General features: G+C 50.2%; 6 protein-coding genes and 1 non-coding gene across 7 annotated transcripts; 3 read left to right on the top strand and 4 right to left on the bottom strand.

Annotated features, from left to right (window-relative positions):
• Window positions 1–344: 344 nt before the first annotated feature.
• STEHIDRAFT_45664 (uncharacterized protein) lies at window positions 345–812 on the bottom strand (the record flags this gene model as incomplete). The annotated part of the gene is made up of 2 exons (XM_007301429.1): window positions 345–626; window positions 678–812. Coding segments are annotated over 2 exons (417 nt in total), but the record flags the coding sequence as incomplete, so codon positions are not given.
• A 1,262-nt stretch (window positions 813–2,074) lies between these two features.
• On the bottom strand, window positions 2,075–2,179 carry STEHIDRAFT_t104. Its single transcript has one exon. It is a non-coding gene; the product is annotated as a tRNA-Thr (tRNA).
• Window positions 2,180–3,220: 1,041 nt separating this feature from the next.
• Window positions 3,221–7,106, top strand: STEHIDRAFT_119535 (kinesin-domain-containing protein). Its single transcript, XM_007301610.1, has 15 exons — window positions 3,221–3,483; window positions 3,560–3,650; window positions 3,937–4,035; window positions 4,141–4,254; window positions 4,351–4,454; window positions 4,515–4,627; window positions 4,771–4,823; window positions 4,924–5,022; window positions 5,108–5,241; window positions 5,388–5,440; window positions 5,631–6,103; window positions 6,164–6,420; window positions 6,535–6,639; window positions 6,796–6,873; window positions 6,911–7,106. Exons 1-15 carry the CDS (start codon window positions 3,308–3,310, stop codon window positions 7,062–7,064), a joined length of 2,103 nt encoding a protein of 700 aa, XP_007301672.1. The 5' UTR covers window positions 3,221–3,307; the 3' UTR covers window positions 7,065–7,106.
• A 1,490-nt stretch (window positions 7,107–8,596) lies between these two features.
• On the top strand, window positions 8,597–9,346 carry STEHIDRAFT_52825 (uncharacterized protein; the record flags this gene model as incomplete). The annotated part of the gene is made up of 4 exons (XM_007301452.1): window positions 8,597–8,748; window positions 8,807–8,930; window positions 8,992–9,153; window positions 9,209–9,346. The coding sequence occupies 4 exons, from the start codon at window positions 8,597–8,599 to the stop codon at window positions 9,344–9,346; spliced, it is 576 nt and encodes a 191-aa protein (XP_007301514.1).
• Window positions 9,347–9,949: 603 nt separating this feature from the next.
• STEHIDRAFT_154404 (uncharacterized protein) lies at window positions 9,950–10,796 on the bottom strand (the record flags this gene model as incomplete). The annotated part of the gene is made up of 4 exons (XM_007301609.1): window positions 9,950–10,282; window positions 10,352–10,460; window positions 10,527–10,553; window positions 10,612–10,796. 4 exons carry the CDS (start codon window positions 10,794–10,796, stop codon window positions 9,950–9,952), a joined length of 654 nt encoding a protein of 217 aa, XP_007301671.1.
• A 3,501-nt stretch (window positions 10,797–14,297) lies between these two features.
• STEHIDRAFT_129348 (asparaginyl-tRNA synthetase) lies at window positions 14,298–15,939 on the top strand (the record flags this gene model as incomplete). The annotated part of the gene is made up of 4 exons (XM_007301608.1): window positions 14,298–14,530; window positions 14,586–14,703; window positions 14,765–14,902; window positions 14,980–15,939. The coding sequence occupies 4 exons, from the start codon at window positions 14,298–14,300 to the stop codon at window positions 15,937–15,939; spliced, it is 1,449 nt and encodes a 482-aa protein (XP_007301670.1).
• A 61-nt stretch (window positions 15,940–16,000) lies between these two features.
• STEHIDRAFT_137928 (cytochrome P450) lies at window positions 16,001–16,622 on the bottom strand. The gene is made up of 3 exons (XM_007301607.1): window positions 16,474–16,622; window positions 16,285–16,414; window positions 16,001–16,234 (listed from the first exon to the last, which is right to left on the bottom strand). The coding sequence occupies exons 1-3, from the start codon at window positions 16,584–16,586 to the stop codon at window positions 16,130–16,132; spliced, it is 348 nt and encodes a 115-aa protein (XP_007301669.1). The 5' UTR covers window positions 16,587–16,622; the 3' UTR covers window positions 16,001–16,129.
• Between the last annotated feature and the right edge of the window lie 898 nt (window positions 16,623–17,520).

Below are 17,520 nucleotides of genomic sequence, written 5' to 3'. Positions count from 1 at the left end.
AGGCTGGACTCGCTTACTCTTGCCAACATGACGTCCATCCAGTCTGTTATGGATTCTCTCCCCACCAAACAACATGGTGAACTTTACCAGGCCCTTGCTAACTATGTGTACCACGACATGGCCCCCGCGTTCATTCTAGAGAGTGCCATATTTGGTATTATCGTCCAATATTTGCAGAACAAATGACCTGGGCTAACCTCGTACACAGGAATGGCGTCATTATCTGCGTCCGACGAGGTCGTCACGTCGAACGTGGAATTGATAGGATGGCTTCCTTTCTTGTTACCGGAGGAGTCGACGGTCCATTGGTGATACATGCCCACGAATGAGCCGTTGGTCAGAGCAGAGACACCTGAGGATACGACGAGGGTGATCATTTTGTTTACAGCTTCGTGGAGCCAGTCGAGTTTACCGGTGTAGACGACGGTGGAAGGGATTCGAGACGTGTCGCTGTATTGAAGTATCAAAGTGTGAGGACCAGACCGATCGTTTTTAGGGTTTCGCATCGTTATACTGAGGGTTCCGAAGTCACGAGAGACCACAGCGTTGAAGCTGTAGTAGCCGAATGAGCAACTGAATTTGTATTCGTCGGCGACTGTGTTGATGATATTGTCAATCATGCCGAACTACGGGGTCAGTACGGTGGTGGTAGGAATAAAATAGAGTTGATGTAAAACATCACTGTGACGCGGCAGGCACTGCCAGTATGCACAAATGGGATCCTTCGGTGTAAAACCAGCGGGAACCACGATGGTGAAATCCTCCTTTTCTACCCAGTGAAACCAGCTGAGTTTGCCGTTATAGATGAACATTGTCGTTGGAAGAAGAGTGCTGTAGAGAAGGATAAGGAGACCGTCAGCTGTGAGGGAGCCTTCAAGGCGAGAAGGTGTTCAGGGGGTCCGCAGCCCCTTCGTATTCTTCACACTCATCGCTCATATAGTGAATGGCGCAAGGAAGCCTACGTAGCGAACGAAGTTTCATTCTTAATGCGCATTCTGAAACCATCAAATATGGGCCTAGGGCTTGGTCATATCAGTGGCGCGGAGCAAGAAGAAATGCCCAGAGCCTCTAGAGATCCAAAGAGAAGAGTTTTGTGGAGACCGTATTCTCTATATGAATAGCCAGGGCTGGGGGCAAATGCACAGATAGAAGCGATTCAGGCTCAGAAAACGTCAGTGGGACATCGTGCCCGTAAGTATCATGGGCTGTAGGCGACAGACCTCGTTCCTGCCTTGATTACTCGTAACTATTCTCCAGTTATTGCATGATCGTATCTTGCATCTGGCTGGCCTCTGAGTGAGTCGGCTGTGATGCAAGTTCAACTGTATCGCTCCGAGATGAAACGCCTGTGTCACAACAAAGAACCTCAGATCGCGTACAAAAATAGCAGTATGAAGTCACGCACCGATTGCCCAGTCTATTACTTGATTAGTATCTCGGGGAACGATTTCGATGCCTACAACTGAGAGGGATATGGACACGGAAGGGTGTGCGCATTGATCTCGTACCTTGGTGACTTTGTCCACGGACAACTGGAAAACAGAGTCCTGAATCTTTCGTGCTCAACGCGGCGATACCATACCTTCCGCAGGGGCTCCCTCCCTTCGTCTCCGTCTCTCCCTTGCTTCCCCTGGTCCAAATGATCGAGCAGTAATGGCTGGGAGGGCAAAAATATGCCTATTACCCGATTTGAACGAATGACCTTGATCTATTCTGCGCGTTCAAATCTGGTAGGTGGCAGGTAGCGGGCAACTCGACGCGTCGCCATCCTCTCGCCTCCCCCTTTTGGCGCCTTCTCACGCCGGCCGCCGCCACTCACGCTTCGCATCCTCCTATCGCCCTCGCACCTGCATTTGGCTCGTCGTCCACTCTGGACGCTTTTTCACCGCCCTCTCTCCGTCTTCTTCATCAACTGCAACGAACGCATTCCTTACTAGGTCCTTGTCGTGCACTATTCTCGTACCTTCGACCACATCTCTTGATGCCCGGGTAAGTAGCAGCCTCGACACCTTCCGCTTCTCCAAGCTCTGCTGATAAAATGGTACAATTGAGGCCTCCATAGGGCTAAAATAAATGCCCATTCCCCGATTTGAACGAAGGACCTTTCCATGGTACGCTCGAGCATAGAGATGAACGAAGACATACAAGTGGAACGCGATAACCACTACGCTAAACAGGCACGACTCTTACCCGGTGCAGTACTGTCAATCCATCAACGTCTGCATCGTAGTCTCCTTTAAGCAGAGTTTAGTCTCTGGGCGCGAGGATGACTTGATGATGACTGCGCCACTGTTACCTGCTGCATTGACCTCGCTCTCTGAGTACTTAGTACTGGCCAGCTAGAACCGCTTAGAGTGAGGCTCTCCAGCGATATGACGCAACCGAACTTAGGAAGTTCACTCATTCACGAATCGCGTTGACTGAATATCGAGAAGGGTGTTAGCCATCCGATAGGTCTAGTTTCGATGTATACTTATTATATAGAGAAAAATAATCACTGGTTCAAATCGCGTAGAACGTGAAGTGACACAGACGATACAAGTGGGATGCGATAACCACTACGCTAAACAGGCATGAGTGACAGATAGATTTCAATGAACATCACCCTTGGCATATAATATAGGGTGTTCTTAAATGATCATTGGCCCACCATTGCATGTTCCTCGCATTGTACAATGCTCAGACATGCCAGTCGGTACAACTACTCCCTAAAAGCCTGAGCCAGTAGGGTTAGCAGGGACGAGGACGGCTCTGGCTGTAATGCGTAATTCAGCATGTCGGAAGTTCTAGTAGCGTACTTAGCAGTTGATGTGCCATGATATCCGAACTGCGTCACTTCAACGTCACTTGTTTGCTAGTGCCTGCATTGGTCCTACAATGATAAGTATAACGCGGCCGAATAGATTCACTACTCATCGACAAACTTGAATGTTGATCAGAGAATAACAGAAGGGTGCCAGCCATCCAGGTCTAGTTTCGATACATACTTATTAAGATAGAGAAAGGCCGGTATGCATGTATATCATGACACAAGCCTGTCTTGCACCCGGGCAAAAAGGAGGAAAGACGGAGCCAGGCAAGCGACGCGACCGGAGGAATTGTCGCGTCGTGTCACTTTCACGTGATCTGTGACAATTGACACCGGCGTGGCGGAGTTTGGTTCGGTTTGTTTGGCTTCTTCCGTTGTCTCTCGCCGTCGTCGTCGACGTCGTTCCTTGGTCGTTCCTCACACACTCTTTTCATCTACCACCACCCCTCCATTGTCGCCGCCGGCACCTCAAGCCTATTGAGGTCGTAAGTACTCGCGATGGCCCAGCAAAATGCTCACAAAGTCAAGATTGCAGCAAGACTCCGGCCGAGGCTCAAGGGAGAGCTCCAAGATGAGGGAGTTTGGATCGAGCGCTCCGACGACACGAGCGCAGGCGCAGCGTCTTCGATATGCGTCACAAACCCAAGAGATGCCCACCAGGTCTTTCGGTTCCCGTGCGTTCATTCATGGTTCCTTTTGAGATGCATACTGAGTTACGTGGTCTTTTGATTACGCGTGTATATCTTATAGCTTTACCTCGTGCTACGATGAAGAGTCTACCCAGGAGGAGATCTTCGAGAACGATGTTCAACCTATGATAGATGTCGTTTTTAGTGGTGTGGTAAGTGCACTCATCCAGTTCTCTGGCGACTAAATATTCTCGGAAACTGCGGTCGTCGACATTCCCCAAGATCCTCCATGCTCCATGTGTTTTCGGACCATTGCGCTCCACCAGCGGATGTGCATGATTGGTTGCCTCTGTTCAAAGTCATTTTGATTATTTGCAACCTTCCGAAGCCATGTACATTGTTCCTCAAGCTGGGAACTATCCCTCCCACCCCTTCTCTCTTACCCGAGATCTAGCTAAACTTTGACTTGTGCTTTTCTCACGTACTCTTCATCCACAGACGGTTACTATCTTTGCGTATGGCGTTACATCTTCCGGAAAGACGCACACAATGCAGGGCATCAGAGACGCCCCGGGAGTCATTCCCCGAGTAGTCCGAGTTCGTATCCATCTTCAGTCTCGTCGACACGATCACATCACCACCATCCACCATCTATTTCTCGACCGTTCACACACTAATGTTTCGAACAAATGTTACAAACAGGCCCTTTTCGAGCAAAAGGAATTTGTAGAAGCTCACGACGACGTCTCGCTCTCTATTTCCTACATGGAGATATACAAAGACGAGTGTTACGACTTACTTGTTGATCGCGACACGGTCTGTATTGCTTGGTTGCGTGCCTTGTCCGAAATACGTATTGCTGACTCTAGACCGTTCGTGTTCCGGAATTCGCGGATGCCCTTTGTCCCACAGGCACCCAAACTCCCTGTCAGGGAGAATGATGTCGGTCAGGTTTTCGTTGCGAATCTCTCGCAAATCCCGATTGACAGCGCGGAGGAGTTCGATAACCTGTATTCGTAAGTCCTTTTCCTCCACACCCGAACGTAATGACTGAATACATCGCGGTAACAAAACAGAATCGCGAACAAGCAACGCTCAGTTGGTGCCACGCTGTTGAACAGGGCTTCCTCTCGCTCGCACGCAATCGTGACATTACACGTCAAGATGCTCAACTCAGCAGAGAACAAGAGTAAGCGTCATCTTCTTGCCGCTTGATTATTCCCAATTTTCCCCGTTCCCTAAGTCACTCCTACATCCATTCATGGTTGACACTCCCCCATTTTCATCGGGAAACCCTCGGTCTCTGTTGCCTAACTGTGTTTTATTCCTCAGCCGTCATGGGCAAGATCAACCTGGTGGATCTTGCGGGCTCGGAGAATAACAAGGTTCGTTCCTTACAGCATGACCATGATGTTGACCCTGTTCTTCATGCAGTCATGGTCGTGAGGTCAAGGCGACGAGTTTGACTTTGCTTATTTCGTCTAGCTCACAGGCAACGATCCTTCACGCATGGCAGAGTCGTCCGCGATCAACAAATCTCTGAGTGTTCTTGGCCAAGTCGTACATGCGTTGAATCAAGGAGCGGTCTGTTTTCGCCCCTTTCCTCTTCATCCGCATGGTTCCCAGTGATGTGGGCTCGAACTGACTTACATTCATGACCCCACCGCAGACACGGATACCATACCGCAACTCGAAACTCACCCGAATCTTGCAAGATGCGCTCGGAGGAACCTCTGTCGGACTTCTCATCTGTAATTTGGCGCCAGGGCCGAAGTTCAGACAGGACACGCTCAACACGCTCAAGTGAGTTGCTATGTTTACCGATGTCTAATATGCGAAGCCTATCGACGATACACTCTATCTTTATGTGTATCCGACGTCATCTTCATCGAGGAAATTGAACTGATCTTCCTTGATGGGATTGACTTTCGGTTTTTGTGACTGTACAGCTTTGCGGTTCGGACGAAGAACGTGGAGAATAAACCTGTCGTCAACGAACGAGGTCTGTCTCTTCAGTTTTTGCCTTCTTTCGGCCTATCCTTGTCTCCCTGTCTACATTCAGCCGCCATTTTTCGATTCCCTTTCATATTTCCATTCCTCGGTCCTCCATACTCGTACTAATTTTACCCTGTGCTTTTCGAACCTCCAACTGACTCAATGGGTACTCACACATCGCCTTTCTCGCGTAACAGATAATCGCCCGGTCCCGAAACCTCACTTCGCCGCTGTAACCTCCCATGTCGCCCCCTCCAAACCCGCCAATCTGCCCTCGACCTCTGCGGGATCCCTTGGTCCCCGTCGTTCATTCGTCGCCCATGGCCCCCGTCATTCACTAGCCGGCCCCCGCGCTTCGATTGGCGGACTCCACGGGCCTCGTCCTTCGGTTGGGGGACTCCGTGGTCACGGTCCCCGCCCATCCCTGCTCCCGACTGCCCTTGTCAGTTCTTCTCGCGTGCCCAGGGCCTCTCTAGTCCCTGCGGCTTGGGGTGTGCCCGCGGGTACGTCGAGGGTTCCGAGGGCGAGTAATATCGGGTTGGGCCATGGAGTTGGGGGAGCGAATCGGAGGAGAAGCAGTGGGTTTGGTTTCGCCGGGTCGGTAGGGAATGCAGGAACACAGGCGCTCAGTGGTATGGCTGGACTGTCGGAGAAGGAGATCAATGAGAAGGTTCGACCATTTCCTTCCTCTCACAGTTTATAGTATGGTTGATGAAGGCACCCCATCCAGATTTCTAAATTGGTTGAGCTTGAGGTGGCTCGTAGGATGGAGGAGAAGGAGAAAGAGAGGCTGAGAGATGAAGAGGCTCGTGCAAAGGCCGCGGCTCAAGAGGCAGATTGTTCTCGCGGACAGTCTCGATCTATGGCCTTGACACCAGAGCGCTCGCAAGTGAGCTTGCCATCTGGGCTGTTGACTCCGCTCTTGAAGCGTCACCAAGACCTCGACGCGGAACTCCGCAATAGATTGAAGGAGCTCGAGAGAAAGGTGTACGTACCCGATCCTTTCAAAGCCCCTGCAATTTCCCCATGCCCTTCATTCTTCTCTCGTCGTAAGTTTACGCTAACGAACTATTTGACTTGTCTGTCGTTTAAATTGTTTAGTGAGCGGGGAAACACAGACATGGAGTTCGCGGGCGGCCTTTCGCCCGTGTCTCGGAAGAAAACCGGACGGGCTTATGTCGCTCTGGCCAGGCAGCACTCTGAGAAGTACGCATGGGCCACTCCCACATCTATCATTCCCTTTAAACTGTTTAGGGTTTTCCTCGGTGATCGCTGACTGTTTCTCTGTTTCTTCTCATCTTCTGTCCCCGATCGGGTTCCCGATGACGATTCTGAACATACAATTCGTGTTTGGGACTATAGAGGTGATCTTCAAGTGGCGCTCGACCTGTTCCGCAAGGCAGAGACCTATGTCCCGGACAACATTAAACTGAAAGAGAGGTGGATACTCTTCGTCATTCATGTTTTCCTTTCCGAGCTCTCCCTCTCCCTCTCCCACGCCCCCGCCCCCCTCTCCATTTCCACAACCCCCAATCAACCCCCGCGCTCCTCCTCTCGCACTCGCGTTTCTCGTCGCGCTTCTACCTCTCGTAAAAAGCCGACCTGATGTTCTAACTATCACCCTCTTTTGATTCCTATTCCATTCTATATTCATTATCATCGCTCCTTTAACCCCATCATCACATCGCTACACTAAATCGCATCCTGTTTGGCCGAACCTTGGTCTCCGTCGCTCCTTCGAATCTGACGTGTGTCATATCTGAAGGATTTTCGAGATCGAGTACGCCGTCAAGCACGGGAAGACGTTCCAGCCATCTCCCAGGAGGGTCAAGAAGATTAAGCCGAAGAAGAGATCAAAGACACTCAAGGCTCTCGTCAATTCGTCTGGAGAGGGCACCAGTGCTACCCAGTACGACGAAGACCAGTCAATCGCGGTCGGCACTGAGTTGTTCGATCAGTCCGAGATCTCCGTCGATGGAGCCCAGACCAGTAGGAGGAGCAGGAGTAACTTGTCCATAGAGATAACTCAGGACAAAAGTGTGGCGGAGAATATGTTGGATCAGTTGGAGTCGCCGGGGAAGTCAGGGAAGAGGAAGGGAAGGCATCTGGCTGGGTTTGGCTCGGAGGTTACGAATGGCGAACTCGAGGATGTACCTGAGGAGGAAGAGGAAGAGGAACCAGTGTCGCCGGTGAAGAGAGCCAGGAGAAAGGGGAAGGCATCAGCTGATCGTGACGATGACGGGTGGTTGCCTGATGTACAGTCAAGAAATGAGGAGATGGCTGTCTGAGTGTGGTCAGTATATATGTCCATTTGTTTAGCCGCCAGTTAGTCCTCCGTCTTGTTGTCTTCGCTGTGTATTTATTCGTTACGATTTGTCGTGTTCCTAGGTCATGACTTTATGTTCTAGAATTCCGCTTTTCATCTTGCATATGATAATGTACCGCATTAACTCTCCTATACCAGATGTTTATGATCTTGGGAGAAGGAATTCATGTTGATCCTTCGCTTGGAGGTCATTATCCCGCCTTTTGCTCAACGTGGTAAGCGTCAAGACGTCAAAGGCAGAACGTTCTTCCCGAACTCCACTTACCCGACAACTTGGAAGGCGTCGCGGATCTGAATCTCAGGCGTACGTTCCTTCAACTAAACTATAATAACGCGGAGAACGTTCATCTAACTGACAGTGGCGGTGTTTCCCACCTCCGCAGTGTATCACTGTCTTTCCTTTGACTGTCCTCAACAAGACTAGCAGCATTAGTAGCATAGCCATCTCGTGAAACACTGCGAGCTATCGCGAGACGCGGAGGATCAGACTCGCCACATTCGGTGTGAAGTTTTACACGCTTCAGCCACGCCCGCCACAAACGGTGAGAGCCCTCATTCCTGAAAAAGCTCCGCAGTATTCTGGTGCTCGCATCAATTCTTTCATAGAGTGTCTTCGCCAATGGCGTCCTCCTAATTTTTAGCACGAATGCATCGCTCTGAGCCTACCGAATCGCGTGAGGGCAGCGTCTCCTCGGAAGTGAGTGGCATGAGAATGCGTCAAGGCGGCGCCCCGTTCTCCTGATAAAACATCGAGGGATGAGACGACCATACCTAGCTTTGAGACCTGCTTCTTCCTTGCCCACTCCAGCCCCTGCAATACAGTGCACCAGAGCCGTAATGACAACCATTATTCCTCCAACCTTCTCTATTCCGTTTTCTCCACTGGAGCAGCAGCTCGAGCATCATGCTTTCCTTGCTTCTATCGGTTTCCTCATTCTTATTCCCATTGGAAGTTTGACAGCAAGATATACCCGGACTTTTACGACCAAGTAAACCGCTTCCTCCTTCCGTGTTCTCCGAACCTATTGGCTCATACACTTCTTCCAGATGGTGGTTCGCACACTGGATTGTAAATTTCTTGATCTCGGGACCTGTGATTTTTGCCGCTTTTGCTCTGGGGTATATGGCGACCAATACTACAGGGTTGGGCCATTTCAATGACCCGCACAAGGTGAGTCCCATCAGGCTCACGCACGTGGAACAGAGGTCTCATCTAGGACGATCTTCCATAGAAAATCGGTCTTACCCTGTTGATTTTGTATCTTATTCAAGTCGTACTGGGGCTGTTCATTCATTTCGTTCGGATGCCTCGCCTGTTCATTGCCCATCGTCCCCCCCAGAACTACTTCCACGCTATCCTAGGCCTACTCATCATGGCTCTCGCTGCATACCAGGTGGGTCCCGACCTGTTTGCGACTTTGTGTACCCACGGTTTATGAATAAACGCAGGTGAACTACGGTCTCACGATCGAGTGGGCCTTCGTGACCGGAAACGTTCACCCCGTGCCCAACAAAGCGAAGGATGCCTGGCTTGCGTTAATCATAGTACGTTTCCGTTGTTGTCCGAGGATAAGACTCAGGGGCTGATCGAGATCCTCTTCTGTCCTTGATAGGTGTTCTGGATCCTGTACGCTCTCGGCTTGGCCTTGCTACCTCGTCAGTATAAGCAGGAGCGTGCGAGTACGAGGTCGCATCACCAAGAAAAAGCTATGTATTTGAACGAGACGGGTCGGTCCAGACCGAGCGAGTAGTACGTAGAGGCGGCGTCGACAGTAATAATACATACACAGATATGGACTATGAGACGGATGTTTTCTGGCTACATTCTTTCCTCCAATAGACACTACCAGACGCTCGCATCTAATATGAATCAGCTAGAAAGAGAGAGAGAAGAGAAGAGTGAGTGAGAGTGAGAGTGAGAGAAATACGAAGCCGCGAAGAATAATCGCTACAGGTTCAAGAGAGGAAAAACGGAAATGAAAGCGAAAGCGAAAAGCGAGCAGGTCGACTGATGCGAGAGCAATGGGAAGAAGCGACAAGGGTATCATACATCGAAAGCAATAAACGTTTGTGGTATCCGCAGGATGGAGTAAAGGCGCAGAGCAAGGCATGAAGGGCTAAGAATATAGACAGCAAAATAACGGACGGGATAAAAACACAAATAGAGTGGATACAAAGCAATGCTCTGCATTATCTTGGGCTCATCCAGGAAGCCGATCCAGACGTGGAAGACGAGGGGTAAGAGCCCGCGGAGCCCTGGCTATCGCCGTACTGGTGGTGATGCTGAGTCGAGACGCTATAGGAGGTAGAGGGGCCAGGGATTGGGTTGGAAGTTGGAAAAGAGTATGGCGGTGGGAAAGACTGTGAGGAGCCTTGTTGTGGCTCCGTGTAGGCGATGAAGTCCGGGAATGGTCCGGACAAAAAGAGAGCTCCGACGAGAAGAGAAGTCGATGATGAGGTGGGATATATCATGATCCCAGCACCCGGAAGTCTGTCGGGAGCATTCCACGGGGCAAAGGCGACCTAACACACGTAACGGATGTGAGATCACCGACCCTAGGCGGTCGGATATGAGCGGTAAGTGCTACGTACGAGTTGGTTTTCGAGCAAGAGACGGGAGAAAGACGCAAAGTTGGCCTGATTGGCGGTATGGGCGGCGGGGTCCGGGAGTCTATCTGGCATGAAAGCACAGACGGGCGGCCTATGACGTTGAACCCAAGCAGATACATCTGTCGAAGCCGTGCGACGTTGGCTCAAGTACACATACAGGCGCGGAGGCCATAGGTTCATGTGGCTAAGTACATCGTTACCGTCAGCTCAGTTGTAAAATGACAAGAAGAAGACGAACATACTTGTCACCATCGGTCTCCGCGGCTGTGACGTATATATCTTCATAACCGCTGAGCGAGTTGGAGGAGAATGTTAATGTGAGGACGCCGGACCATGATCGTGATGGTGGAACTTGGTCGGAGGGAGGAGGAACGAATGACTCAAGGTGGGTAGGCAAACGGAAAACCATATTGTTGGGGGACGACATCATAAACACGGCGGCTCTTTAAGCATTCAGAGCTGGGCTGGCTACATAATATACTCGATTTTGGTGGGCCAAGGAATGCTCCGAAAGTCTTCCGGGCTCCAGCTCCCGTAACCTGGATAGAGCTAACGGAGTCGACGTAGAAGCCAATAAAGCATCGAGCGTCAACCCAGATCTCATGGGTAAAATTTGAATCAAACATCTCACCTATTGAGCTATCGCTCTTCATCCCAGGTACGGTCATATTCTCGTTTCCAGCCGCCGCAGCCAATGACAAAGGGAAGAGGCTCGCATGGATAGTAGCCATGCATACAATCCTCCAGGCACGACGAGCGGCAGCGACACACAAGGATTCTACTTACAGTACCGCATCTCTACCGTCCAGGAAGTGGATTTGTCAAGAGGATTCGTCGATTTCGCCTGATATGGTAGGTCGTTGCGAGTGCCTGGCCGATCGAAGCCGGATGAACGTCGGTTGACTGAGGAGCGATTGGAATAAGAAACGGGGTCTAATTTCCAAGAATCATGCAGATGCACAATGACGAAACTACACAAGACCATCTCAACGTCAATATACATGGGACAACGAACATCTAAATCCCCTCCGTGCTCATGAGTGTACCGTATATGACGCCGAAAGCTTCATATACAAAGTGATGGAAAGCCAGACCGAAATATGGACTGTATCACTAGAAGATCACCGGTTACGGCCATCGTCAATGGAGACAACCTGCGCCAGTGAATGACATACATCATGCTTTCTGACGGAAAACCGGTAGTTGTAGGATATAGCAGGCGCCGACGCGACCGACGTCGCAGACGACGTTGCTAGGGTGAGCACCGAGCGCAGGATAGCGTTGTTGAATGACCCTAGCTCGCAAGAAAGCGGCTGAGAACATTCCACGACGTTCACATTGTGGAAAGAGAGGCATGATCCAAAATTGATGAAGGATGGACTCTAGAAGGAAGGTTTACGACAGTGAAGCGGCCTTTTACCATCACCGGGTAGACCGCAGTATCATGACAAGGACGGTATGCTCAAAAGGGAACGTACAGTATACAAACAGGACGACGAGAGTTAAGGGGACGTCGGGCAGAACAGTGTGGACTATTCTACGTCGAGGACGCACGAACAGAGCCATTGCTGAAGACAAAGCTTGAGCAAGAACGACAGTGACGGAGGGTTACCGTCGATCACCAAGACGATGCATCTTCGATCCGGCTCATGTGGCTGCCACGCGACTATAATGGCGGGACCGGAAACACTGTCCTGAGAAAAGCCGATGCCTGTCTTCTCGGGACCCGCGGTAAGTACCTTTCACAATGAAGGCACCCATTTACTCTTCGTAAATGAACCATTCTCCATGACGACGCAGACGGAAAGTATGTAGAACGCTCTATTTCCCCGAATTGTCCGGACATCCACAATTTCTCGACATGAACGCTCAATGAACGCTCATAATTATAAACTTCCAAACAACGGCCACAGCATGCTTCCGAGTCGTATTGTGTGACTCTCCAATTCGTGAGAGCTGGATCCTATTAGATCTCCCCACGTTCATTGACGTTGGTTGTTGAGAAACCTCTTATGAAGGATGAAGGAGCCTGCTCATGTACTGCAACATGATATCCAGGAACCTTGCTCGACAGCTGTCAACGGAGAGCAGAAGACGGACCAGACCCATTCCACCCCCACACCTTCCTTTTATTCTCCGAGAAGTATTGCAAGGCGGCAAAGACGCATTTTCAAACCACCGACTGGGGAGAAGATATACCGACCCAGTAACTTATCAACAGGGTTGACTGTATATAATGAGCCACTGTCTTACCCACGATGAGACGGATGAGATGATGGAGGCAACCTTTGTATCAGGGGACGCACACACCGAGTCCACGATCAACAAGGACATATATGTTTCGTAAATTGTTCTAGAGAAGTCAGGATTGGCGACCATTAGTCAAAAACGCGTGCGGACTGATTGGCTGTCTGCCTTAAGCCTGATCGTTGCCGACTGCTCTGGCTAGGAGGAGGATGAAGGTTCGCGACCTTCGAGAATTAGGCAAGCAAAAATTACATACGAGCGCGGCAAAGTCAAAAGGGCCCCACACAGTGCTGCCATTGCATAACGACGACGATATTGGCATATCCAAGTCGAGGACATTATATCCTCCTGATGAACATCGTTTGGCGAATGAAAAAGAGATCTGTGCGACAGGACTTGGTGGAAGGTCACATCCGCGGATAGACTCTTTAGAGTGGTAAATGGACCTCTTGAGAAGCAACAAAGACAAAACCTAGAGTGCCGCAAAGGTGAGTCCATGTTTTTCCGCTACAATCCCCAAAGCTTGACTTGACGGACGCTAAAGGCTGTCAGACGATTCGGGGTTGCCTTATAGGGAAACCCCGGACATCTTTAGCATCCTCTAGATGTAGTGCGAAGAACAATTCACGGAATTCACTTAAGAACTCTTGGTTTTGGAAAGCGCCAAAGTCGTCTCCATGTATCATCTTTGAGAGGGGTTTTGGATTCCGCTTGAGCGGGTCTAAATAGTGGCTCCGCAATAGTGAAGCAAGTGCATTATAAGGGCAGTGCCAAGGATTTCTATCAGACTCGAAATATCGCGTCCAGTAAAGCATGATCGTAAACACCTAGGCAGAAGCGTGAGTGAGCCGCAAATCCGCGACGGCCCGTCGAATTCCACGAAGAGTGAGGAAGCGATCATCAGCATAGAGATGGGTGTACAAGTATATTGATCCCGACGTTTGAGGTAAGTATCACCTGTAACCCTGTGGAACATACTTATGAGGAAGGCAAAGGCGGAGAACCGAGAATTCGGCGGGTTTGTCCTCGCAAGTAGAGGTTTCTATACCCTGAAGAAAGTTGAGACGCACCACAATATTCCGTCCGTCCTTCCTTCCTTCCAATTACTGCGGAGTCGGAGGTGTAACGCGAAGGGTATCCGGGTAAGGACAACATTGACCGAATTCATAAGCCTAAAAAGCAAAGTTCCATCAGCTACAAGTTTTCCACGCAAGGATATCCTCATCCCATGGACCGAGGTCGAGTGAGCGAATCAAGTAAAATCCACGTATTCATACCAGTACTAGTAGACGCCGGTTGGGGGACAGATACGATGCCACAGATCAGCAGTGTCCTGTTGGCGCGGCACAATTGGCCGTAATCATGATACTTTTGCATCAAGAGTGAGCTGGGGTGATTGACCGACAGCAAAAACCGATGCGATGGGTGGAAATTGGGTGGAAAGGATATCAACTTTTGGCTCCGCCACGCCCACGGCGCGCTCGGAAAATATCGTGGGAGAATATGCACGTGGCTGTTGGACGCGTCGCGTCTCGGTCTTTCGTTCTCTCACTAATTGTTGCAACTAGGAGAGGTGTGTGGTTATCTGCGCTAACCAAGTAGGTCACTTGTTATACTGATCATGATATCTTGTTCTTATTTGTCTTGTGAATGATGGCCCTTGTGCCATTGGAGGAACTAGATGTTACGTCGTCTATTATCTACTTCACCGTCGAGTAGTCGGCTCAAACCCACTATTCGTCAACTCCTCGCTCGCTCAGTCAGAGACGGCCAGTTTGATGGCCAAAGCGTGCAAGTGAACGGCTGGGTGAAATCTATTCGGCACCAAAAAAGGGTCGCATTTGCGGTCCTGCAGGATGGCACGTCGGCCGATTCGCTACAGGCCGTGTTCACGAACCCAGCTTTAGCGGCATCGTGTGTACATATTTATGGTGCTAAATTAACATAGAGGCTGACAATCATTGATCAGGTTGACGAACGGATGTAGCGTCAGTGTCAAGGGAAAACTGCAGCACAGTCCCGGGAAAGGGCAAGATACAGAACTGAGCGTTGAAGAGATTCAGATCCTTGGTCCGTGTGACTCAGCCGTATGTGCCAAAGTCTACACCTTACGAGAACCCGTGAAGGCTTATAAGTCGCTGTTACCAGGAATATCCAATTCAGAAGCAGGCTCTACCTGTCGAATATCTGAGAGACCATGCACATCTCCGAACGCGCACCGCTCATGCAGCGGCAGTCATGCGGCTACGGGATCAGACTATGAGGTCTCTTCATCAATATTTCGAGGTGCGTTGAAACGCGAGAGATTCCCCAGGTATTTAGTGGGTTGAATAAACATATCCCATTATGATTTTATCTGCCAGGCAAATGACTTCTCTTATGTTCATACGCCCATTATCACCTCCAACGATGCGGAAGGTGCAGGCGAGACTTTCAGAGTAGCACCTCCTTCATCGGACTCGGTATCTGCTGCGGCCATACCCGGCACCGACACTCTTGCAAAAGACGTAGAATTCTTCGGGCAACCGTCATTTCTCACTGTTTCCTCTCAATTACACCTCGAAGCCCTCGCAAACTCCCTCTCCCGTGTATGGACGCTCTCACCTTGCTTCCGTGCCGAACGTTCTCAAACCAACCGACATCTGGCCGAGTTTTGGATGATGGAGGCCGAGCTCGCTTTCGTGGACTCCGTGCAAGGCGTGTGTGACGTCATTCAAGATTCCCTTCAAGAGGTACTGCGAGATGGGTTCGATTCTCGAGACCGCGGCCTTTTGTGGAAGGATGGAGACGAGAAAAAGTTGCGGCTCCTCGAGGAAGCGACAGAGAAGCGAGTATGGCCTCTGCTGACCTACACGGATGCTATCAAGGAGTTGGAGACCCAGCATGCGAAGACAGGAGAATTCAGGTTCCTACCGAAATGGGGTAAATCCCTCCAATCCGAGCACGAACGCTGGCTAGCCGAGACGCTCGTCAAAGGTCCCGTTTTCGTGACCGATTATCCACGCTCTATCAAACCCTTTTATATGCGCCACAATTCTGACGAGAAGACTGTCGCCTGCTTCGACCTTCTTATACCCTATCTGGGCGAATTGGCGGGAGGGTCCTTGAGGGAAGAGAGGCTGGACGTGCTGGAGAAGGAGTTCAAAGAGAGAAGAATGGATCGGGATGTTTATGAGTGGTATATGGAGTTGAGGAAGTTCGGAGGGGCACCGCATGGTGGATTTGGTGTTGGCTTTGAGAGGTTGATCAGCTGGATCGGTGGCATCGACAACGTGAGAGAGTGCATAGCGATGCCGAGATGGTCGGGCAGAATGATATTATAGGAGGTAAATGAGGTTCTTTTAATTACATGATGAAATAGCTTCATCCATTGACTTTATCCGATCTTTACTCTCGTTCTAAGGGCACGACGGTAGGATTGCTGAAGCCTGTCCTTCCAAACTTCCAGGTATACTGCAGTAAGTGGTAGTCTAATCACGCCTGACGACTAAATACGCATCCTATCCTCCAGGCTTACAGGCAGCGAAGCGCTTCTCTCGCAGTTTCGGCCTGCTCTTCCACGTCGTCAATACGATCCTCTCGAGGTGTAATGTCGCATTCGAATGGTTCCGGTTCAACCTATGGTTCCGCGATAAGCTATAGCCCCAGTATTAAAGGAAAAGGCTTACATTTATACCTGTCGTATATGCTTGGGTGTCAACCTCGACTCCGTCCTTTGCTTTGATATCGAAGTAGTAACAGAGATGAGCTATAACGATAAACAGCGAGTTCACAGCCATATATCGTCCTGGACAGATTCTGGTGAACAACTGACGATCAGCGAGCGTTGAGACGAGAAAAGAGTACGCCATCTTTACCTTCGCCCAAAACCAAAGGACGGATGACCCTCGGTGAGATCTCCAACTCCTTCAGGTCGTTCTATCCACCGCCGAGGTTCGAAGACATGAGGATCGTATGTTTGACCGTACATCTTCGTGCTGTCGAGATCCCTTTTCCCGATCAGTGGCTGGAGTATAGTGTCAAGGCGATGCGAAATATACATGTATGTACCTTAAACACATCCCCCAATGATTGGGCAGAATGACGGTGCCAGCCGGTATCCTGTATCCATGAAATGAGTCGTCCTGAGTTGCACTGGACATATGAGGGAATCCTAATATTGGTAGTGTGCCATGGACAACAAGATCACTGAAACAATCCTCGAACGAAATACGAGTATGTAGAAGAGACCTACCTCCGGCAGTCACCGTGCGCCATCGCAAAGTTTCCTTACACATCGCTCTGACGTACTCCAAGGGTTCGAAGTGGCTCATCGAGGGCGGCTGATCGCCACAGACTCTATCCACTTCCTTCTGTGCTGTAGTAAATACCTGTGGATATGTGATAGCGGCCAGGACAAAGGTCGACAAGGCAGCGGAGGTAGTGTCCGTCCCCGCCTCGAACCTACACATTATCAGCCTACATCTACGAAAATCGTTTCCAACGTGTAAACTTGCATGCTTCCCGCGAGATACGCCACATCGAGCTCATCCATCTTGTTCTTCTCTCGGTGATACCAGAGACGAGAGGCAAGAGTTTGTTCACGTCCAATTTCGGCTGCTTCCACTCTGTCTACGACGTCCCGAACTAGTCCCTTGTACAAGTTCTGGGTATCGGTACGTTGACGAACCACGGCTGGGCGCCATGGAGCCAAGAAGTCAGGAAGACGGTCGAGTACAGGAAATATATCGACGATATTTCCGGGGTTAGATATATCGAGGAGTTCTTCCACGACTGGAATATGCAGACTGTCAGCGTAGGATTCATCATGGAGTGAAATGGACTAGCCTCGTGTTACGTCTCCCACCTGAATTACAACAAATCTATTATGAGTCTAAAATCAGGCCATGCTGAAATACAAGGAG

The sequence above is a fragment of the Stereum hirsutum genome (genome assembly GCF_000264905.1).
Source record: "Stereum hirsutum FP-91666 SS1 unplaced genomic scaffold STEHIscaffold_4, whole genome shotgun sequence".
Taxonomy (NCBI): domain Eukaryota; kingdom Fungi; phylum Basidiomycota; class Agaricomycetes; order Russulales; family Stereaceae; genus Stereum; species Stereum hirsutum.
This window is presented reverse-complemented; position numbering and strand designations above follow the sequence as displayed.